The sequence below is a fragment of the Rhinoderma darwinii genome, chromosome 1 (genome assembly GCF_050947455.1).
Source record: "Rhinoderma darwinii isolate aRhiDar2 chromosome 1, aRhiDar2.hap1, whole genome shotgun sequence".
Lineage (NCBI taxonomy): Eukaryota > Metazoa > Chordata > Amphibia > Anura > Rhinodermatidae > Rhinoderma > Rhinoderma darwinii.
In genome coordinates this window covers 623,715,100-623,739,466 of record NC_134687.1, presented here as the reverse complement: position 1 = coordinate 623,739,466, position 24,367 = coordinate 623,715,100, and the positions used below count along the sequence as shown (strand labels likewise).

Here is a 24,367-nt window from a genome sequence, read left to right as displayed (position 1 = left end):
ATATGCACCTTAGTGTGTAATTCAAGTGTTACATCTAGAAACACAAGGGGTGCTCTATGCTGTTTATTTGCTTAATCCACCTTTTTAATGTAATATTAACTTGTTAGAACACTTCTATAAACAGGAAATAATAGTTTTATATGGTAATGTATATTGCTGCATACTGTACACACCGCCTATATTCTGCGTATTGTACACACAGTCTGTATTCTGCTGCATATTGTACACATAGCCTGTCTTCTGCTACACGCAGTAAACACAGCCTGTACTCTGCTGAGGCTGCTCTAGTACATTTCCTGTAATACTTCAGATGTTGTACACAGCCTGTATTCTGTTGCTGTTGTATGTGTAGCCTTAATTCTGCAGCTGTACACATTGTCTATAGTCTGCAATACACACAGCCTGCAGTCTGGTGATGGTGATGTACACAAAGCTTGAATGCTGCTGAAGGTTCTGTACAAATAGCCTGTATACTGCTGATATTGCTGTCCGCATGGCATGTATTATGCTGCTGGGTGTGAAGACTGTATTTGCTGATGCTGCTATACACACAGCTTGTATTCGGCTCTTTTCTACAATATACACAGCCTGTATTCTGCTGGTGCTGCTGTATGCACAACCTGTATTCTGCTGAAGCTGCTATACACACAGCCTGAATTCAGCTGATGCTGTCCTTCACTCAACCTGTAATCCGCTAATGCTCCTGTACACACAGCCTGCATTCTGCTAATGCTGCCGTTCACACAACCTGTATTCTGCTAATGCTGCTGTCCCTACAGCCTGCATTCTGCTGATGCTACCATACACACAGCTTGTATTCTGCTGATGCTGCCTTACACATAACCTATATTCTGCTTGTCCTCCTGTACACACAGCCTGTATTCTGTTAATTCTGCCATATGCACAGCCTGTATTCTGTTAATGCTGCCATATGCACAGCCTGTATTCTACTGAAGCTGCTTTACAAACAGCTGGTTTTCTGCTGATGTTTCCTTACAAACAGTCTGTATTCTGCTGATGCTGCTGTACACGCAGTCTTTATTCTGCTGATGCTGTCTTACACATAGCGTCTATTCTGCTAATGCCCCTGTACACACAGTCTGCATTCTGCTAATGCTGCCACACACACACATCCTGTATTCTTTTGATCGTGCCATAGATGCAGCCCGTATTCTACTGATGGTCTCGCAAGGTAATGCAGGGGACCTGATGCTGCCCCGTTCTATAATCAGAGCAACTCTTATACAAGAAGTATAATAGGTGCCTGCTGTGTGTGTGTGTATATATACGTATGACAAATCAAATTACTAACGTTAATATTCCTATATTTATTAGATACACCTCTTTATGAATTCTCAATGCAATTTACTCCATATTTATATGATAATGCAGACTGAATTTATCCATCACTGGTTCAATGAGTGTATATCTAACCGAAGGTGAACCTACACCTGTATACAAGGGAAATATATATAATAAATATAGGTATATTAACGTTAGTAATTTGATCTGTCATTAGTCCGGTTGATAATATTTTATTAATATATTTGCTTGCTTATTAGAGTCACCAAATCCAGCCCTGCGAGCACACATACTGCCAGTATCCAAACCTACAGGAGGGCTGTTTGATACCCCATTTGGATCAGGCACATTTGGTGCTTCTCTGCAAAACTCAGTAAGTGACTGTCTACCTGTATGTTTAATGGAAATGCTTATGTTTTACTTAAAACACCATCGTCAAAATGCAAAATACACTACCTGTGCTTTAGAACACATATTATCTGGCCAAAAAATGTGGACAGTTGACCATCACAGGTAAAGTTCTCCTGGCATCCATCAAACTCAGATTCCCCCATCAGACTGCCAGATAATGAGCAGTGATTCATCACTACACAGAACACACTGCTCCAGAGTCCAGTGATGAAGTGCTTTACAACACTCCAGCTACCACCTGGCATTGTGCATAGTGATCTTAGGCCTCATGCACACAAACGTGTTTTTTGCGGCCGCAATTCACCCGCGGGTGAATAGCGTTCCCATTCATTTTTATGGGCCCATGCACACGACCGTAGTTTCCACGGTCCGTGCATTGCCCGAGAGCGTGGACCGCAAAAAGATAGGACATGTCTTATTACGGCCACATTTTGAGGTCCTGGGCTTTTGGGGTTTTCTCCAGCTGTGGGAGCCTCCCATCGTAATCTGTCTGCAAACAGCCCAAGAATAGACTCTGCTGACACCCTTAGGCTGTGTTCACATCACCGTTGCCCTTCCGTCGAGGGCTTCCGTTGGAGGTTTCTGACGGGTTATCCCCTCAACGGAAAGGCAAACGTAAACCTAAGCTTCCGTTTCATCACCATTGATATCAATGGTGAAAGAAACGTTGCTAAAGGTTTTCGTTTGTCACTGTTGTGACATGGTTCAGTCGTTTTGGTAACGGTGATGTGAACAGGCCCTTAAAGGGGTTGTCTGCTTTTGTCCCGCTGCTGGAATCCCAAGCGATCAGCTGTAATCTGTGGGAGAACCTAGCAGCAAGTGTTTAATTTCCCTGCAGCGCTACCACAGGGAAAATGAAGTATTACATGTTGTTAATTAGTAGAATATGGAATGTCTGTGCAATGCATGGATGTGCTGGGTCCTCCCGGGCACGTGAAAAATCAGAGCAGAAATCTAAATTGGTAGGAATGGCCAAATTTTTCCCTTTCACCATTTTTTCCCCTATTAACAGCGTCACTCTTTTCTATGACCTAAGCTTTAAATGTGTGTGTGTGTGTGTGTGTGTGTGTGTGTGTGTGTGTGTGTGTGTGTGTGTGTGTATATATATATATATATATATATATATATATATATATATACAGTGAAGGAAATAAGTATTTGATCCCTTGCTGATTTTGTAAGTTTGCCCACTGTCAAAGACATGAACAGTCTAGAATTTTTAGGCTAGGTTAATTTTACCAGTGAGAGATAGATTATATTAAAAAAAAAAAGCACATTGTCAAAATTATATATATTTATTTGCATTGTGCACAGAGAAATAAGTATTTGATCCCCTACCAACCATTAAGAGTTCAGCCTCCTCCAGACCAGTTACACGCTCCAAATCAACTTGGTGCCTGCATTAAAGACAGCTGTCTTACATGGTCACCTGTATAAAAGACTCCTGTCCACAGACTCAATTAATCAGTCTGACTCTAACCTCTACAACATGGGCAAGACCAAAGAGCTTTCTAAGGATGTCAGGGACAAGATCATAGACCTGCACAAGGCTGGAATGGGCTACAAAACCATAAGTAAGACGCTGGGTGAGAAGGAGACAACTGTTGGTGCAATAGTAAGAAAATGGAAGACATACAAAATGACTGTCAATCGACATCGATCTGGGGCTCCATGCAAAATCTCACCTCGTGGGGTATCCTTGATCCTGAGGAAGGTGAGAGCTCAGCCGAAAACTACACGGGGGGAACTTGTTAATGATCTCAAGGCAGCTGGGACCACAGTCACCAAGAAAACCATTGGTAACACATTACGCCGTAATGGATTAAAATCCTGCAGTGCCCGCAAGGTCCCCCTGCTCAACAAGGCACATGTACAGGCCCGTCTGAAGTTTGCAAATGAACATCTGGATGATTCTGAGAGTGATTGGGAGAAGGTGCTGTGGTCAGATGAGACTAAAATTTAGCTCTTTAGCATTAACTCAACTCGCCGTGTTTGGAGGAAGAGAAATGCTGCCTATGACCCAAAGAACACCGTCCCCACTGTCAAGCATGGAGGTGGAAACATTATGTTTTGGGGGTGTTTCTCTGCTAAGGGCACAGGACTACTTCACCGCATCAATGGGAGAATGGATGGAGCCATGTACTGTCAAATCCTGAGTGACAACCTCCTTCCCTCCACCAGGACATTAAAAATGGCTCGTGGCTGGGTCTTCCAGCACGACAATGACCCGAAACATACAGCCAAGGCAACAAAGGAGTGGCTCAAAAAGAAGCACATTAAGGTCATGGAGTGGCCTAGCCAGTCTCCAGACCTTAATCCCATCGAAAACTTATGGAGGGAGCTGAAGATCCAAGTTGCCAAGCGACAGCCTGGAAATCTTAATGATTTACAGATGATCTGCAAAGAGGAGTGGGCCAAAATTCCATCTAACATGTGTGCAAACCTCATCATCAACTACAAAAAATGTCTGACTGTTGTGCTTGCCAACAAGGGTTTTGCCACCAAGTATTAAGTCTTGTTTGCCAAAGGGATCAAATACTTATTTCTCTGTGCACAATGCAAATAAATATATATAATTTTGACAATGTGATTTTCTGTTTTTTTTTAAAATATATAATCTATCTCTCACTGGTAAAATTAACCTAGCCTAAAAATTCTAGACTGTTCATGTCTTTGACAGTGGGCAAACTTACAAAATCAGCAAGGGATCAAATACTTATTTCCTTCACTGTAGGAAATAAGTATTTGATCCCTTGCTGATTTTGTAAGTTTGCCCACTGTCAAAGACATGAACAGTCTAGAATTTTTAGGCTAGGTTAATTTTACCAGTGAGAGATAGATTATATAAAAAAAATTAAAGAAAATCACATAGTCAAAATTATATATATTTATTTGCATTGTGCACAGAGAAATAAGTATTTGATCCCTTTGGCAAACGAGACTTAATACTTGGTGGCAAAACCCTTGTTGGCAAGCACAGCAGTCAGACGTTTGTTTGTAGTTGATGATGAGGTTTGCACACATGTTAGATGGAATTTTGGCCCACTCCTCTTTGCAGATCATCTGTAAATCATTAAGATTTCGAGGCTGTTGCTTGGCAACTCGGATCTTCAGCTCCCTCCATAAGTTTTCGATGGGATTAAGGTCTGGAGACTGGCTAGGCCACTCCATGACCATAATGTGCTTCTTTTTGAGCCACTCCTTTGTTGCCTTGGCTGTATGTTTCGGGTAATTGGAAGACCCAGCCACGAGCCATTTTTAATGTCCTGGTGGATGGAAGGAGGTTGTCACTCAGGATTTGACGGTACATGGCTCCATCCATTCTCCCATTGATGCGGTGAAGTAGTCCTGTGCCCTTAGCAGAGAAACACCCCCAAAACATAATGTTTCCACCTCCATGCTTGACAGTGGGGATGGTGTTCTTTGGGTCATAGGCAGCATTTCTCTTCCTCCAAAAATTGCGAATTGAGTTAATGCCAAAGAGCTCAATTTTAGTCTCATCTGACCACAGCACCTTCTCCCAATCACTCTCAGAATCATCCAGATGTTCATTTGCAAACTTCAGACGGGCCTGTACATGTGCCTTCTTGAGCAGGGGGACCTTGCGGGCACTGCAGGATTTTAATCCATTACGGCGTAATGTGTTACCAATGGTTTTCTTGGTGACTGTGGTCCCAGCTGCCTTGAGATCATTAACAAGTTCCCCCCGTGTAGTTTTCGGCTGAGCTCTCACCTTCCTCAGGATCAAGGATACCCCACGAGGTGAGATTTTGCATGCAGATCGATGTCGATTGACAGTCATTTTGTATGTCTTCCATTTTCTTACTATTGCACCAACAGTTGTCTCCTTCTCACCCAGCGTCTTACTTATGGTTTTGTAGCCCATTCCAGCCTTGTGCAGGTCTATGATCTTGTCCCTGACATCCTTAGAAAGCTCTTTGGTCTTGCCCATGTTGTAGAGGTTAGAGTCAGACTGATTAATTGAGTCTGTGGACAGGAGTCTTTTATACAGGTGACCATTTAAGACAGCTGTCTTTAATGCAGGCACCAAGTTGATTTGGAGCGTGTAACTGGTCTGGAGGAGGCTGAACTCTTAATGGTTGGTGGGGGATCAAATACTTATTTCTCTGTGCAAAATGCAAATAAATAGATATCATTTTGACTATGTGATTTTCTGTTTTGTATTTTTATATAATCTATCTCTCACTGGTAAAATTAACCTAGCCTAAAAATTCTAGACTGTTCATGTCTTTGACAGTGGGCAAACTTACAAAATCAGCAAGGGATCAAATACTAATTTCCTTCACTGTGTATATATATATATATATACATATATATATATATATATATATATATATATATATATATATATATATATATATATATATCGTGATGAATGTATACAGAAAGAATAATGGAACATTTTTAAAACTTGTCATTATAGAATAAAAAAAGCATTTATTTTTCCGGAAACCAGAATACCCCTTTAATTTAATCCATATGACATCAGCATTTAGCCGTCAATCATATAGTCACATAACAACAATGTCCATAGCCGCACATTTAGGGCTCCCATAGTGATCTTGGCATGTGTGGACACATGTAGGGGGTGCAAAACCATAAATGACATAGTCTTGTGATAATATCTCACGACCACTAAATATCGATGTTATATGGACTAGCTTTACCTGCGGCCCATACTGTTAACATACAACTCAAGTATTCTGCAGGGCAGATGAGAAGCAAAATTAATACACACCCTACGCCTCCTATACTATAATAATTACTCCTTTACTACCCTAGACCACCAGGGATGTTAATAATTACTCCTTTACTACCCTAGACCACCAGGGATGTTAATAATTACTTCTTTACTACCCTAGAGCACCAGGGATGTTAATAATTACTCCTTTACTACCCTAAACCACCAGGGATGTTAATAATTACTCCTTCACTACCCTAGACCACCAGGGATGTTAATAATTATTCCTTCACTACCCTAGACCACCAGGGATGTTAATAATTATTCCTTCACTACCCTAGACCACCAAGGATGTTAATAATTACTCCTTTACTACCCTAGACCACCAGGGATGTTAATAATTACTCCTTTACTACCCTAGACCACCAGGGATGTTAATAATTACTTCTTTACTACCCTAGAGCACCAGGGATGTTAATATTTACTCCTTTACTACCCTAAACCACCAGGGATGTTAATAATTACTCCTTCACTACCCTAGACCACCAGGGATGTTAATAATTATTCCTTCACTACCCTAGACCACCAGGGATGTTAATAATTACTCCTTCACTACCCTAGACCACCAGGGATGTTAATAATTATTCCTTCACTACCCTAGACCACCAAGGATGTTAATAATTACTCCTTTACTACCCTAGACCACCAGGGATGTTAATAATTACTCCTTCCCTACCCTAGACCACCAGGGATGTTAATAATTATTCCTTCACTACCCTAGACCACCAGGGATGTTAATAATTACTCCTTCACTACCCTAGACCACCAAGATTGTTAATAATTACTCCTAGAACACCAGGGATGTTAATAATTACTTCTTCACTACCCTGGACCACAAGGGATGTTAATAATTACTTCTTCACTACCCTAGACCACCAGGGATTTTAATAATTACTCCTTCACTACCCTAGACTACCAAGGTTGTTAATAATTACTTCTTCACTACCCTAGACCACCAGGGATGTTAATATTTATTCCTTGCCTACCCTAGACCACCAGGGATGTACTCTAAAATCCATCACTGTCCTGTGTGACAAAGGATGTTACCAATAAACCCATTCACTACCCTTGACTACAATGGCAGTTACCACTAAACTGTTCACTACCCTAGACCACCAGGGATGTTACTATTAACCCTTTCACCATGGACCATGGATGTAACCATAAGGGTGCAGGTACACGTGGTGTATGGGCCTTGTATTTCCACAGCGTCAAAATTCACTGCAGAAAACCTTACAGCGTAATCCTATGGAGAAAAATATTCTGCAACGAAAGAAATAAAAAATTCTGTCTGAAATGCAGAATATTTCTACCATTGGACATTGTACGTTTTTTTGCAGCATATTTTTAGGCAGTGGAAATACAAGGCAAATACGCCACATGTGACTGCACCCTAAACCCTTTCACTATCCTAAATCACATGGGATGTTACCATTTACCCGTTTCGCTGTTTAAAAACACCACGGATGTTGCCATTTAACTCATCACTATCCTAGACTACTAGGGATGTAATTAGGTCTTAGGAATGCTGGCGGAAAGGGGCCAACATGCTGCTTTTGCAGAGGGGCCCATAGTCTGGGTCCGCTCCCGGATGATGGTGCTTTACCTGTCTGTGCTGACATATTTGGCAGATACTTTGTTTTGCCAAGAGAACGGCCTGTTTGCAGACTGTCTAAGGTTAAAGTACATATTCTGTACACACAGCTAAAATATTCACAGCAACCAAAAACAGAAAACAAAACTTTGTGTTCCAGATTGTGCTCCTCTCTCTCTTTCATTTTACACTTTTCTTTGAATATACTTTCCCAAACTCGGAACTATGATATGGAAGTTTGGAAAAAACACAGATGTAGCAGAGCTGAATTTGTCACTTGACTGTTTGGGCTGCATTGTATGTTCTCTGTGATAACTGCCAGACTTAGGGCAATGCAGTAAGTAGTAAAGGTAGAAAAGATCCACGGCACTCACCATTCAGTAGAACAGATAAAAGCAGTATGGATGTGGAGCTCAAGCCTATGGCCGTTTCACACGCACGCACGCTTTGTCAAGCTTGAGCTCCACATCCATACTGCTTTTATCTGTTTTGCTGCAACAATAACTGAAAATTCGACTGAATGGTGAGTGCCGTGGATTTTTTCTGTTTTAGACGCAGTCATATGTAAAACCGCAATCATGATGAGTTTAGCCAAAGGACACCTAAAACACAAAAATGGCGTCAACCATTTTAGCTAAATTTACACCAGGGAGTGCAGACATATTGGTTGCCACCAAGGCAAATTGCGCTCTGTTTCTGTAACGCTACGCTTCTCAGCACTCTATTAAATGGCCCGAATGTTAGGCTGATTCCCATCTCTTGGTGGGTGTTGTCCTCCTTGCGGAGATCCAGTTTGTAGAAAGTCTTACAGGCAATGCTCCCTGGGAAAAGTATACAAATTAGCTCTCCTCCAGAAAGAAGAAAACTGTCTCTCTAGTGCCACCTATAGGATTCCCTATAACAGAAATCTCTGCACAGTGCCAAAGGGGTTTGATCTCGGTATAAACCCCTTTCGGAAATCACCGGAGATCGTAGACTTTACCAGTGTCATCTTCTTGCCTATCTCTATGACATATTAGGAGACAATTCTGACTGGACTTCCTCTTGAATCTGTGTTATATCCTTCATGAAAAAATTTTCTCCACAGAACTCCACAGCACATCAAATAAAGGCTTCTGATCCATTTGGGGACCCATTTGGAAATCCATTTGCTTAGGAATACATCTTTTATGTTTGTTGTAAGTAATTCATCTCCTTTGTGTTTTTACAATATAAATATGACAGCGGCTGACATAAATATGTACAACCTGTATAGCGGCCCAGGGGCTCCGCAAGTAACAAGACCACGGTCACCTTAAAAGGAGCTTCCTACTGTCTATTAGATTGCATGTAAAGAACTACGCTCACTATTACTGGGGGATTGTAAGAGAGACTAAAGGGGTGCTCTATGTTGAACAATTCAAGAACAACGGGCCATATATTATTCTTTCATGGGGTCCCTCTGTTGTCTGGGTTTGTCCCTGAAATAGGAATATCCTATTGTATAAAAATGTAGCTAAGTGCACTTAAAGGGGTTCCCTGGGACTTTAATGTTGATGGTCTAGCCTTAGGCTAGGTCATTATTATCAGATAGGTGGGGGTCCGACTCCCTGCACCCCCATGATCTGATATTGATGACCTATCCTAATAACTTCCGGCAACTGCACCGATCTGATATTGATGACCTATCTGAAGGACTCCCGGGAACTCCCACCGATCTTATATCGATAACTAATCCTAAGGACTCCTGGCACCCCCACAATCTAATATCGATGACCTATCCTTAGGACTCACAGCACCCCCACCGATCTGATATTGATGTCCTATCCTAAGGATTGCCAGCACCCCCATCCTTCTTATATTGATGACCTGTCCTAAGGACTCCCGGCACCCCCACCGATCTGATATTGATGACCTGTCCTAAAGATTGCCAGCACCCCCACCGATCGGATATTGATGACCAATCCTAAGGGCTCCGGACACCCCCACCAATCTGATATTGGTGACCTATCCTTATGACTCTCCGCACCCCCACTGTTTTGATATTGATGACCTATCCTAAGGATTCCCAGCACCCCCACAGATATGATATTGATGGCCTATCCTATGGACTCCCGGCACCCCCACTGATCAGATAATCGGGTATTGATGACCTTTCCCAAGGACTCCCGGCACCCCCACCGATATGATATTGATGACCTATCCTTAGGATTCCTGGCACCCCAACCGATCGGATATTGGTGACCTATCCTAAGGACTCCCAGCGCCCCCACCAATCTGATATTGATGACCTATCCTAAGGATTCCCAGCACCCCCACAAAATTATATTTATGACCTATCGTAAGGCCTCCCGGCACCTCCACCGATCGGATATTGATGACCTATCCTAAAGACTCCCGGCACCCCACCAATCTGATATTGATAACCTATCCTAAGGACTCCCGTCACCCTCACCGATCTGATATTGATGACCTATCCTAAGGATAGTCCAAATTCAGTTCTATACAATACTCAAACAACATGCCCATATAATGACAGCCAGAGTGCCCCCAGTGACATCAGCATCCCATACTCCAATCAATGGCACCAATATAGCCAGAGTGTCCCGCATAACACAAGTGGCAGCAGATTGCCCCTACTACTAGCATAGTATGGTGATCTAATCTGTGATGGAATGTATAGTGTTTAATGGGTACCTTCTTTGTGGTCTAGGGTAGGAAAGTGGTTAGTGTTATTGTGACTTTGTTTCATCACTTCTGGGACAATCTTCTAACTTTTGATATACACAGAAACCTGAATTAATAAATAAATAAGAAATTATCTTATACCCCCATACCCGGATGAAGGTAGGCACCTGACAAATTGTGAAAATGCCACCCGACATTTTACACTCATGGGTGCCTTCATGCAATTAATGTATCAAGCATATTGTTTTATAAAGGTAATATGTGAGAGACCGCCTATCACACATACAGTATGTGAAGGATAGACCACATTGGTGTACACCACCTGAGTAATTATATGTAGGTGGAGGGAAGGGAAAGAGGAAAGAGTGTGATGTAGTTAATATGTAACTTTTATTAGTATGTTTAAAATGAGCAAATTGTGTTAAAATGCCAATGGTGCAATAGGGTATGTGTGAGTGACCCCCAAACTCACATGCCCTGAGGCCAGTTCAACAGTATAACTGATTGTATGTTGCAGCGGCGCCTTAGCTGGGATAGCTGGGGCAGTGATGCAGGACAGTCGGCCGAGTGATAGACTGTGGTCTGCAAAGTGCAAGACCCCGCACTGACGCTGTGCCTTGATTCGCAGGGCTGCAACATACAATCAGTCCCAGTGTATCATAATCCAGTTCCAATAGTATCCACCACATTGCTGCTCCGCTACCAGGGAGCACCACTGTGGGAGATCAATTGGCTGGAGTTCATTCACACTGTGCTGCTTGCAAACCGCATAGCAGCACATACCATAATTGTGGTACTGTACAGTGACATAACTTTGTTGAACTGGCCTCAGGGCATGTGAGTTTGGGGGTCACTCACACATACCCTATTGCACCATTGGCATTTTAACACAATTTGCTCATTTTAAACATACTAATAGTTACATATTAACTAGATCACACTCTTTCCTCTTTCCCTTCCCCCCAACTACATATAATGTTTTGAAAAAAAAAACATAATGACCCAAGCGGAGCCTGAGACGCACAACATCTACTAAATATAAAAGTACAAGATATGCCGAGTTCATACATGTCACTTATTTCTACGTGCACATATCTTCACATATCAAGATCAGCAGAGTCGATAAATAGACTGATTAGGTTCAGAGGTGATTACATGTGTAACTGCTTTCTCACCCCTGTACTAGGAAAAAAAAAGACCCCCACATGTAACAGAGAGCACATATCCTCTCTCATTGGTAAGAGGGGTGATAATATGAAGAAAGTTTCCTTTATCCCCACCACTGGGGGTCACTGGAGGCTGTACAGGGGGAGAGATGACAGTAAGGGTCAGTTCACACTGAGTTTTTTTTACGTGGAAACCGTGTCGGAAAACCCGCCAAAAAACGGCCGAAAATGGCTCCCATTGATTTCAATGGGAGATGGAGGCGTTTTTTTCCCGCAAGCTAAAAAACCGGATCGCGGAAAAAAGAAGGGACGTGCCCTATCTTCGGGCGTTTACGCCTCTGACCTCCCATTGACGTGAATGGAAGGCAGAGAAAGCGTAATTCGCAGCGTTTTATGCCCATGGCGATCAATGGTCGCGGGCGAAAAACGCTGCGTGCAGGGAGAGTATAATCGGCCTCAAAATTCCAAACGGAATTTTGAGGCATATTTTCTGCCTGCAAAAAAACTCAGTGTGAGCCCAGCCTTACCGGCTGTAATCTTTCTTCCTGCTCTCACTTGCAGCGCCTTCCCTCCCCTCCCCTTCACAGACACAGAACCAGGAAGTAAAAATTTTCATCTGCCTTTCCAACATCAAGTGAGTGCTGCGCCCTGGGCTTTGATTTTGATATAATTTGAAAATTCTGGGCTGTAAGATGATATTAAGATCTAAATTGTAGCCCTTATATTTTAGCCACGGCAAGCCTTTAAATTCATGACGTATTACAGTTATTCTTGGCAGTGAAAGGGTTAGAAAGATGCAAAATTCTGTGCTAATTTAATTTTATAATGTATTTTTATAGGCATTAGAGCTCTCCAAATCCCCTTCTAGCCAGAGTTCAATGATACAATTCTGACTGCCTACAGCCCCCACTAGAGGGAGCTGTGTAAATACATGTGTTTAGCTCCCCCTAGTGGCTGTAAAAGTATTCTGTAAAGAGTGAAAGGGAGGGGGAGTTAAAATTATAACCTCCACTTGTGTATGTCTCATTGACAACTCTTCCACATACATTGGCGCAGATTTACTACTGTGTCAAAAGTATCAAAAGTGTGCCACATTTTGGGGCAATTTGGCGGAGTTTGACACCATTATGATGTTTGTTTGCATCTCACTAGACACTTTTGAAAATTGTTCCAAAAAGTGGGTGTTGCTTAGCAGGAAAGGGGCATGGTTTGTTAAAAAGGGGCATAGATTAGAGTGCGCCAATAGGTGCAAAAATATGCCCAAAAAAATTGGCATCAAATTCTGGCGCAAAATAAGCCAAATTATAAGTCGTATCAGTAAGAGAAAAGTGTCTAACAGGTCATGCAAGATGCGCCAAAATTATCATGCAGCATGCACCACGTGACGGCATGTGACACATGGTAGAAGATGATTGTAGGTGGAGCCTGCATGGACTATATCTCCGTTAAATGATGAGTTCTGTAGTAGTACAATCCATGATGTAATAATATAATATCTCTCTCTTTATATTGCAGCTATGGGAAGAGCAGAAACCACAGGGGAATCATTTCATCATCTCATCTACGTCGTTGGCACCAGCTGATATTGTCGCACTGATTTGACGTCTGATTATTCTTTTTACGAATCGTCATCTTATAGGGTCAAACTGAATCTTCATGTAGTGGGAAAACTGGAAACCAAAATATAGCCGCGGTGCTACCGATTTAATATGGTGATTTAGTATCACATATCTCTTTGGGCACTGTGGTACTTCAGGTTGCCTAGCAACCTCTTGTCTTCCTATGGGTGACCACCCTTTGCCTACACGTGCAATGTGTGTGTTTGGCTTTGTTCACATCTGCATTGTGGCTGCCAATCATAACGAAAGCCATGATTTTGTACCACATCTGTCGTATGATAGACCTCATTAATTATAATGGATTCTGTTGTGGTTTCCATCATTTTGACTGCAAGTATAGCGCAAAATTCTGTGATATCCTTGCGTTCAAATGTGACGGAACTGCCGACGGAGGCTTTGAACAGTGTGAACACAGCCCTAGAGCTGGTTTCTACAGGTTTAGCTACAAGAAAAACCCACAGATAATAAATACAATGTTATATTCCGCCTCAGTGAGCCAAGTGACAAATTCAGCTCTGCTGTATCTGTAGCTATATATACTGAAGTGGTCACAGGAAGTTTTATATGCTGTACAAGAGATTTTTTTCCTCAAACTCCACAACTACAGCTTCATTTCGGTACAACCCACTCAGTTAGCAGGAAGCAAGAGAAAACCAAGAATTCATTCAACTCTTTTAGCTTCAGTTTTTCATGCAAAATTTAATATTTTTTTGGGGCTTAATGGGGTTGTATTATATTGGAAAAAAAGGTCTGTTTTGTTCCAGGACATGGCACCCCTCTTGCCCATGGTTTCTGGTATTGTTGCTCAGCACCCTCTCTAGTGAATGAAGCTAAACTGCAATACCGGTCACAGACATTGACAAGGGTGGCGCTGTTTCTAGAAAAAAAAATCAGACCCTTTTTATCATTTCAAACAATTAGTTTAGGTATGTATGTATCTCATTAGCATAACTTAATTAAATGAACACTACATGAACCAGGAAAAACATCGCTGGAGTCACCACTTTGTTCACTTTGGGGTCACGGTTCTGTTCTATCAGGTTTCTGTTGCCCCTGGCGGGCAGAGTCACATAGTCTTCTGGCTACTGTAACCAGTAAGTATCGGAAACCAAATTGGCCCATTTTAAATTCCCTAGCCATTATCTAAAGATGGAGCCCATGACACCAGTGGGACTAGTGGCACCAGAGATTGGTTAGTGAACTGAATTCATACACAATATTTATCTGCTACAGGAATCGTTACATTTACAGATGGGAACAATTCACATAACAGAGCAGAGCTGCAGCTGGAAACTGACAGCGCCATCAGCAGGATGCAAGCAGTATTGATGTCACCCATGTTCAATGGATGTAGACAGCAAGGGATGCTCTATTGGCACATATTGTATTCATTAAGGCAGCTGCAGGGAAATAAAATTCACCATTGCTGCCCTACTCTATTAGGCCTCATGTATATACGTCTACGGAGTCTGTATGGCGGTGCATGGAGTCCCTATGGTCCCCAAAGTTACTCCATATGCTGCCATGTGATGTGTCCATATGGCACCGTATAACGGAGGCAGAGCTGTAACTAGGTTCTGCTTTACCCGGGGCAGGGGTTCAGTTTGTAGCCCCCATTCCTGTACCTAAATATCCTGACCAAGGCAAAGTGGCTTTTGGGCAAACCTCTGGCACTATATGAGAGGCAGCGGCCATTCAGCAGCTAGAGTTATCTGAGCAAATTGAAGCAAGTGTCTAATTGGTTGTTATTAACGGGCGCAATTCAGTATATTGATAACACACCTACCTGCCGCCTACCTAGGGAATAAACCAGAATAGTTTAGGTTGAGGGTTACCACAACTGCACCTACAAAGCCAACCATGTAAGCTCTCTCTATGTATGTGTGTGATGGCAACAAGCCACTAAATGGTGCAATGAAGAACATAAGGATGCCAATGTTGCCCATTTTATCAGTTTCCAGGTTAGGGTAACTTCTCTATAGATGTCATATGTAGCAGAGTTAAGTTTGCCATTCAATTCTTTGTACATCATACTAATTCATTGCACTGTGTAAAACAATAGATAACAAGTGGTGAGATGAGTTGTGCTAAAGGACAAAGTCAGTTCTGCTACATCTGTAAATTCAGTGCATTATACAGTCTCTCAACGCTCAGTGGTGATACACACACGGCTCTGTGTAACGGCACATGTGGGAAGCTGTTGAGCAATGAAAGTTTACACAATGGGGAGTTTTCCTGGAATATTTACTGTCTAATTAAGCAGCAGATTCGAAAAGAATGTGTCGTTACATAACTCGGCAGGTCCAAGACTAAGACATCCGGGTGATCACCTCCATGGGTGCTGTAATTGCTATCACCCAAATTTCTATTGGAGTTATTTTTATGAGAGGGGCTCTTTAAATAATAGTCATATTCCTATAATCTGACATGAATAGAACCTTAGAAAGTCCCACATTGCACTTCTGTGCTGGATTATCAGACTTTCTGGAATATCAAATGTCGGATTAAGGGAATTACGCTGAATTTTATTTCCCTACAGCTTTAATCATTACGAACAGTCTATCAAAATCTGTAAAACATATCAAGTATAACAGTATGAAATATTCCGGTTTAGAAAACTCATTAATAGAGGGTGTCCCCTGTTCAGGACCCTTATCTATCATTCAGAGCAGAGAGTGGCTACAAAGAGCGTCTCTCTCTCTCTCTGGAGGACTCGGCGCATCTGTACATTACATAGATAACCCATTGATTTTAATGGGCACTGTGTAATACATCATTTCTCCTGTGGTGGCACTACAGGAGAAAAGATCACTTGCCAGATTTTACCATAGAGTAGAACTGATTGCTGGGGGTTTACGCAACTGGACACCCTGTGATCAGCCTATTGTTTGGGGGCGTATCTTACAAAAAGGGATTGTCGAAAGTGGAGAATCCCTTTTAAAATTTCTCGATTGTAATCTTATCATGATGTGGTCATTTTGTCGTTATTGCATTCACACAGTAACGTCGTACGGCAGGTTTTGATTTTTAACCCAACATTGTGCAGTATCAACAATAAATCATTTGCTCACCACCCGACAATTCTGGAATTTGGAAAAGTGGACTCTTCGGAAATACCTCCAGGACTGTGGAAGCTTTTTGTAACACAGAAGGAATTTTGTAACCTGTCGGAATTAAATGTTTGATACAGAAAGATTCTAATGAACCATAAAAGCCGGAAAATTGGTTTAGCGATAAAACCATCCACAGAACGTTCTGGATTTCTTCAATTTCTACGACAACCAAACTCCATAGAGACAATGACTAGGGAATATTTTTCGTATATTTTTTTTTGTCTTATAGTTGATCTGGTATCAGCTTGGAAATACGGCTGAAGATGTCTTTTGATAAACTGCATTATTCATAGCCTGAACTTGAAATAGTTAATTGCGGATAAATCACAAATATATATATAGATATATATACACTTGGTAAACTGGAAATTAATCTTCAGAGTTGATTTGTCGAGCAGGATCCATGTGACCCCTGCGTATTCTTCTCCTATCAATGCACTTTTTATAAAAGAAACCAATGTATGATTTCTGGATATGTAATAGAACTTTCATGATTCTTTGCCCTGTCTGTATAAACTCAATTGTGCGCCTTATATAATGTATTAAAAGAGAGAGATATATATTTATTTGTTCGTGCATCGTGAAGATCATGTAGTCGCTTTACCTGCAGTCCTATGTAAAACCAAAAACATTGGGGAATGATATAGTTGACGCAATTGGCTAGACATCTTAGACACTTTTTTATTCTACATTCACACCCTGCTTCCTATAGGCACTGGTTATCCTGGGGGGCAGAGGTGGGGGTGTTGTAATGATACATTAGGGTCAAGATACTCAGTAGCGCAAACAAATTCTCCATAAGTACGTGTCCCGCTTTAGCTTCACTACCAACTAATTTGCTCCATCACAAGTACATATTTCAGACCTCTGAATATAAATACCACCGCCATAACATGACTAATTATTACCACTATACATCGGACAGGTATAGATAGGACTGATCAGCCGCAGAGTATAAACTGCAATTACATCAGGTGACTGTCATGTGTATGACGCGCCTCTGCAGAGTTTGCTGCCCTGGCTCCTTACTTTAGCACCACATATCCCCTATAACAGCCACAGATGGCCCTCATGACAGCCACAATGCCCCATGACAGCAACAATGCCCCAATTACAGCATCTATGTCCCCATGATTGCCACAATGTCCCTAATTCCAGTCACAGTACCCTAATTACAGCAGCTATGCCCCATGACAGCTATAAAGCCGCACGACCGCTACAATGCCATCAATGCCCCCTATAATAGCGACAATGCGCAACCTGACAACCACAATGTCCCTAATGCCAGTCACAGTGCCCTAATCTTAGGCACTATACTGCCATGCCAGCTATAATAGCCCATGGCAGTCACAATGAGTCAATGCCCCCCTATGATAGTCACAATTCCCTCATGACAGCCATAATGCCACACACAACAGTCACAATGTCCCTAATGCCAGTCACAGTGTCCTAATCACATGCACTATACCGCCATGACAGCTATAATACCCCATAACAGTCACAATGCGTCAATGCCCCCTATGCTAGCCAAAATGCTCTCATGACAGCCACAATGCCCCACAGGAAAGCCACAATGCCCCCACAACAACCATAATGTCCCGTATGACAACCAGAACACCACCATGACAACCATAAAGCCCCCATGCCAGCCACATCACACCCTTTGCCAGCCACAATGCCCCCATGCCACACTTAAAGGGGTTGTCCACTACTGGACAACTGATGACCTCTCCACCTGATAGGTCATCAATATATCATCGGTGCTGGTCCTACACCCGAACCCTGCACCGATCAGCCGCATACGATGGCATGCGGGCACCGGATGTTATTGCCCAATATGCGATGTACGGAGTCGGAAGCAGTTGGCTCTGTACATAGCATAGCAGCCGTTCTGCAGAACTGCAGCTCTGCTCCTATTCACTTGAATAGGAGCAGGGCTGCAGTACTGCAGCTCGACCGCTATCCTGTGGCCGGAGCCAAGTGTTTCTGGAATGTACGTCCGGTGCCCGGAGGCAGCCGGAGCGGTTTAACGGTGTGGGGTCCGGGTGACGGATCCTCACAGATCATGTACTGATGACCTATCAGGTGGATAGGTCATCAGTAGTCCATGCCATCCATAATGTCCCTATGCCAACCACTATGCCCCTATGACAGCCACGATCCTCCATGACAACCACTATGCATTCAATGCCTCCGTTACTAGCCACAGTGCTCCTTTTGTTGCCTAAGCCCAGCCAGTCATTACCTGCTGCCGGCTTCTTGCTACGTGTGACATGTGGCACTCATGTCTCTCCATCAGACTCAGTAAATGATGTCAATACCAACATCCGTTACTTAGAAACGGGGAAGCGGCTGTGACATAATGGCCGCGGCTGCTTTTCCTGCTAGTTTTTCCTCACATCTGCGTCCTAAGAACGTGTATACAATTGAAAGTGATGATCCCCACACAGGAAGTCCGTACCACTGTGAAAAATGCTGCACATCTTTATAAAATGTTGTGCATGTTTACGACTCCCCTGAGACATGCCCCCATCTTGCTATCCTATTAAAGTTGGTGTAAAAATGACACACAACACATAAGAAATTTGGTGCACATTATACACTCCATTTTCTTGGCGCAGTTTGCGGTAGAATTTTGATTCATTTTGCTTCATAAATTTTCCAAACCGTGCCAAATGACAAACTCACATCTGGACCTGTCAGTATAACAGAATAGCGCACTATGCTGTTTCTGCAGATTATAATGAGGGCAAGCCGAGATATCATGCAGGGCGCAAATAAAAGGGCCAATTTCCACTCGCCATACCACTCCCGACACCCTGTGCACAGCCCACTCAAAAACGTCCTACTTGATGATTCGATTTGAACTTATCTCATGGAGCGAGTTGAAGTATTTTCGGCAGAAATAAAAAATAAAAACGTGCATACTTACCCTCTGCCATCCTGCAGACCGGCCTCCTAGGATGATGTTTTACCCCATTTGACCACTGCAACCTGTGATTGGCTGCAGCAGTCACACTGGTTGAAACGTCATCCCTGGACGATGGAAGACAGAATTCTGGGTAAGTCTAAGATTTTTTTTTTTCTGAGTTGCGATATTTGCGGTGGAATTGCTGCTTTTCCGCTGCAAAAATCGCAACATCTGCTATTTCTTGCGGGTTTTACCTCCCCATGAAATTCAATGGGGAAAACCTGCAGCATATAAGCAGTGCTTATATAAAAAACAATTTCTGAGCGGTTTTTTTCCCGCTTATCACTTACGCAGCGTGTGGATGAGATTTGTTCAAATCTCATCCACTTTGCTGCTACTGTGTATGCTGCAGATTTTTTAAAACAAATTTCGTTGCTGAAAATCCACAGTGTTTACGATACGTTTAAACTTACCCTAATAAGGCCAACTTCCCGAGGCCTATTATGATATATTGTATTGTCATTTGGCGGTTTTTGCTGTGGAACTAACACGATATGACCACAATGTGGAAATACCACAAAAGCTGTGTTTACACATTGCAGCCAAATCATGATTTTGAGAAAATTTCGGCAAAAAACGCATATTGACCGCAACCTTGTAGGTGCGGCTACTAAGTTTTACATTAGCCCTTGTACAAGCTGATCATTCTATGTAGGGATGGTACCAGATCAGTGCCCCTAAAGGGTCAGTTCACACGATGCGTAAACACTGCGGATTTTCCGCAACGGAATACATTGCGGAAAATCTGCAGAAAATACAGTAGCAGCAAAGTGGATGAGATAAAACAAATCTCATCGACACGCTGCGTAAATACTGAGCGGAGAAAAACCTCTTAGAAATTGACGTGCAGTGAAGAATTTTATTCCGCAGCATGTAAATTGTTGCGTTTTTGCAGCGGGTCCGTAGTGATTTCGCTGCAAAAAACGCAACTCAGGAAAAAAAAATCTTATACTTACCCAGGAGTCATATGACCACTGCAGCGGCGGTCACATGGGAGGAAAAGTCATCTCAAGAGACCGACCTGGATGATGTCAGAAGGCCGGCATCCTGGGACAATGCTTCATCTCATGTGACTGCCGCTGCAGCCAATCACTGGCATCAGAGGTTTCCTGGGATGAAACGTCATCCCAGGAGACCGGCCGGTCTAAGTGTTGCAGTTTTCCGCAGCGGACATTCAGGGCGAAAAACTTCACCACAGTTTGGTGCGGTTTATCACCCGGAATTCCCTGCAGCGTACAGGGCGGATACTTCGTAATATACTGTAGGAGGAATACCTCTATGTGTCTGCTGATTCTGAGAGGAATGCCTCTAACACTAAGTGTGTAATATACCATAGGAGGAATGCCTCCATGTGTTTGTTGATTTGAGAGAAAAAATAGATCCGGAGATTGTATATATAATATAACTTTTACTGTACTTTCATATAAAATCTTAAGAAATTTTTTAACATGAACATATAGTGCATACATGTGTCAAGTAGTCATGCATAGTGGATTCTTGCATTTGTTTATGGCATATATCCAATAATTTTGATTAGTCCGATTAGACAGCAATTCATACGTGGTTTAATAGACTATTCACCAGGATTTCGTTGAATGTTTCCCTTATATTTCTCTTCTACAAATACTAATGAAGTACTTAAAAGTCAGAGGTCAATACCCCCCTACCCGTTCAGATGCTAGATGTCATCCGTATTTTAGTTGATGTAAGGGGACCGGGGAACCTCTCTCAATGTGGAAATACCTCCCAACGCGTTTCCTCACGGCCAAACGATTCCTCAGGGGAGATGGGCCAGAACCAGCTATATCCAGATTCCAAGGATGCTGGAACAAATAGTTATGGCTGTCTGTTTAAAGTGATGCTCCTCAGTGAAAGCGTGCTTGCAGTGGCAAGAGATCGCATATGTTGTTAGGATTTCAGAATTGGCGCCTGTTTCTGGCTGTGAGGAAACACGTTGGGAGGTATTTCCACATTGAGAGAAGTTCACCGGTCCCCTTAAATCAGCTCAAATACGGAATTATAGTTAGATAGCTAAGTATAGTTATATAGATAGCTCCACACCCAGCCCCCTGTAGATAGCGCCACACACAGTCCCCCTGTAGATAGCTCCACACACAGCCCCCTGTAGATAGCTCCACAAACAGCCCCCCCCTGTAAATAGCTCCACACACAGCCCCTGTAACGTCTATGGCCACGGTCCGTCGTTCGGTCGTTAACGTCGACGGCCGTAGCCATGGACAGCTTACCTCGCTGCAGCGTCGTCCTCCTGTCAGGTGCCAGCACTCACTTCCAGACTGAGAGTGTCTCCGGCGGGCGCGTGTGCCCGCGCGTGCACGGCCTTAAAGGGCCAGTGCGCACATTTTTGCAGGAACTCTGCAATCTAGCCCAGGATGCCCTGGGCTATAAAAAAAGGCTCTGTCTCCTTGCTCTTTGCCAGAGCATTGTTCGTTACCCATTGTTTGTCGTGCTTATGGTCTCCCAGTGTCTTCCAGTTTCCCAGTGTACCTTGCTCCTGTATCCTATATCCCGTATCCTGTTTCCGTGCTACCTAATGCTGTTGCCGTGCTGTGCTATTGCCGTGCTGTGCTATTGCCGTGCTGTGCTACAGTCTACACTTGATCTGCTATGCCTCACCTGATGACTGTCCGCCACCTGGTCCTGGACGTGCCAGCCTCGCTACTGCCTACGATTGCCTCAGGTACCCTTGCTGAACTAATTGAACTCTATACTTACCTGTTTGGCCAGCTGCCATCCCGCTACGCGGTACGGCCCAGTGTGTCCACACCCCGCATCATGACAGTACGCTCTGGCCATGGACTCCGCTGGTCAATTCAAGGGCTTGGCAACCTCCCAAGCCATGCAGGCGGATCTGCTGGATCTCCCAGTTAGGCATTATCAGCTCCTCGTGGCTGTGGACTCTATGGCACAGCAGCTAGGGACGCTAGTTGCTTCTCTTCCTGCCTCTATGCAAGTCCTTCAAGCCGATCCTCCTGTTACTCCTCCTGGCAGTTCCTGTACGGACCCTCGGTTCTCGTCACCATTGCCCTCTCGGTTCGATGGAGACGCCAGTGCTTGTCGGGGGTTTCTGAACCAATGCCACATTCATTTTACCCTGCACTCTCGAGCATTTCCATCAGATGGAGCCAAGATTGCATTCATCATCTCCCTCCTGACTGGCAAGGCCCTGGCATGGGCTAATCCTATCTGGGAACGTCAGGGATCCAAGACCCGAGATTTCAGGAGTTCGTGCAAATATTCCGAACTGTTTTTGAGGAGCCTGGGTGAGTCTCATCGGCAGCTACTGCCATCTTCAACCTTCGCCAAGAGGACACCTCCCTGGGCGAGTATACGATCCAGTTCCGGACTCTGGCAGGAGAGCTATCCTGGAACAATGAATCATTTGTGGCATCCTATTGGCATGGCCTGTCGTCCGAGATCAAGGATGAACTGGCCGCTCGAGATCTGCCTTCTGCCTTGGACGACTTGATTCTGCTTGCCACTCGGGTAGACATAAGGCTGAGGGAAAGATCTCACGAGGTTCGTCAGGAGCGTCGGCGCCCTAGACTGGCGCCCAACTTTCAGCAACCCCTCTTGCCTGCTTCTATTGCTTTGCCCGAGGTACCGATGCAAGTAGACCGACTAAAATTATCGGTCCAGGAGATACAGCGCAGGTGCACCTCTGGACTTTGCTTATATTGCGGCCTTGCTGGCCATGTCGTGCGTCTGTGCCCTCACAAGCCAAAAAACCCCAGCGCCTAGGTTTGGTTGAAGAGACAATCCTGGGTGTTAACACATTGAATCAAGAACTCTCTTCCAAACTATTAATTCTCGTAACCATCATTGCTGGCGAGAGGTCCCATCAGGTCTCCGCATATCTGGACTCCGGCTCTGCAGCCAACTTCATCTGCCAGGATCTTGTGGATCTCCTTCAGTTGCCTACTATCCCGCTTGAAAGGCCGCTGATCATTGCCTCGGTGGATGGACTGCCATTGCCGGACCCAGTTGTGTCGGTAACCAAGCCATTGAGACTCCAAGTGGGAGCCCCTCATGCTGAACTCATCACCCTGTTTGTCCTGTCCAAGGCCGTCAACCCCGTGCTGCTGGGTTTGCACGTGCCCGTCCTGGATTGGAAGTCTGGAGAGGTCCTCCAGTGGGGCCCGAAGTGTCTTGACCGCTGTCTGGGTCATATCCAGTCGCCACAACCTGCTCCTCTTCAGTCTTTGACAGGGTTGCCTTCCTGTTTCTCCATGTTCTGCGGTGTCTTCGATAAAAAGGAGGCTGAGACCTTGCCGCCACACCGGGCATATGACTGTTCCTGACCTGGTTCCTGAATCGTCTCCTCCTCATGGTAGAGTGTACCCTCTCTCCCTGCCAGAGACCCAGTCCATGTCGGCCTACATTAAGGAGAACCTGGAGAGGGGTTTCACTCGTAAATCCTCATCCCCTGCCGGAGCGGGGTTCTTCTTTGTTAAAAAGAAAGATGGATACTTACGACCTTGCATTGACTACCGAGGCCTAAACCAGATCACGGTGAAGAACAGGTACCCTCTGCCTTTGTTTTCTGAACTGTTTGATCGCATACGGGGGGGCGAAATTTTTTTCTAAACTGGACCTGCGGGGGGCTTATAATCTGATTCAGATTAGTCGAGGTGACGAATGGAAGACTGCCTTTAATACTCGTGATGGGCACTACGAATACTTAGTTATGCCCTTCGGCCTATGTAACGCCCCCGCAGTACTTCAAGAATTTGTCAATGCCATT

The 24,367-nt window shown here is 43.8% G+C and overlaps 1 protein-coding gene across 5 annotated transcripts in view; it reads left to right on the top strand.

The window, feature by feature from the left end:
- Positions 1–17,200, top strand: part of DAB2 (DAB adaptor protein 2) — a 115,502-nt gene extending 98,302 nt beyond the window's left edge. For 2 of the 5 annotated variants that reach the window (XM_075842280.1, XM_075842288.1), the window contains 3 exons: positions 1,563–1,675; positions 9,157–9,247; positions 13,418–13,500. In XM_075842280.1, coding sequence (XP_075698395.1) covers positions 1,563–1,675; positions 9,157–9,225 — 182 coding nt within the window. In that variant the 3' untranslated portion in view covers positions 9,226–9,247; positions 13,418–13,500. Of the gene's footprint in view, positions 1–385; positions 419–1,562; positions 1,676–9,156; positions 9,248–13,417 lie in introns of all 5 variants that reach the window. The other 3 variants (XM_075842265.1, XM_075842255.1, XM_075842273.1) reach the window with 3 other exon arrangements.
- The last annotated feature ends 7,167 nt before the right edge of the window (positions 17,201–24,367 follow it).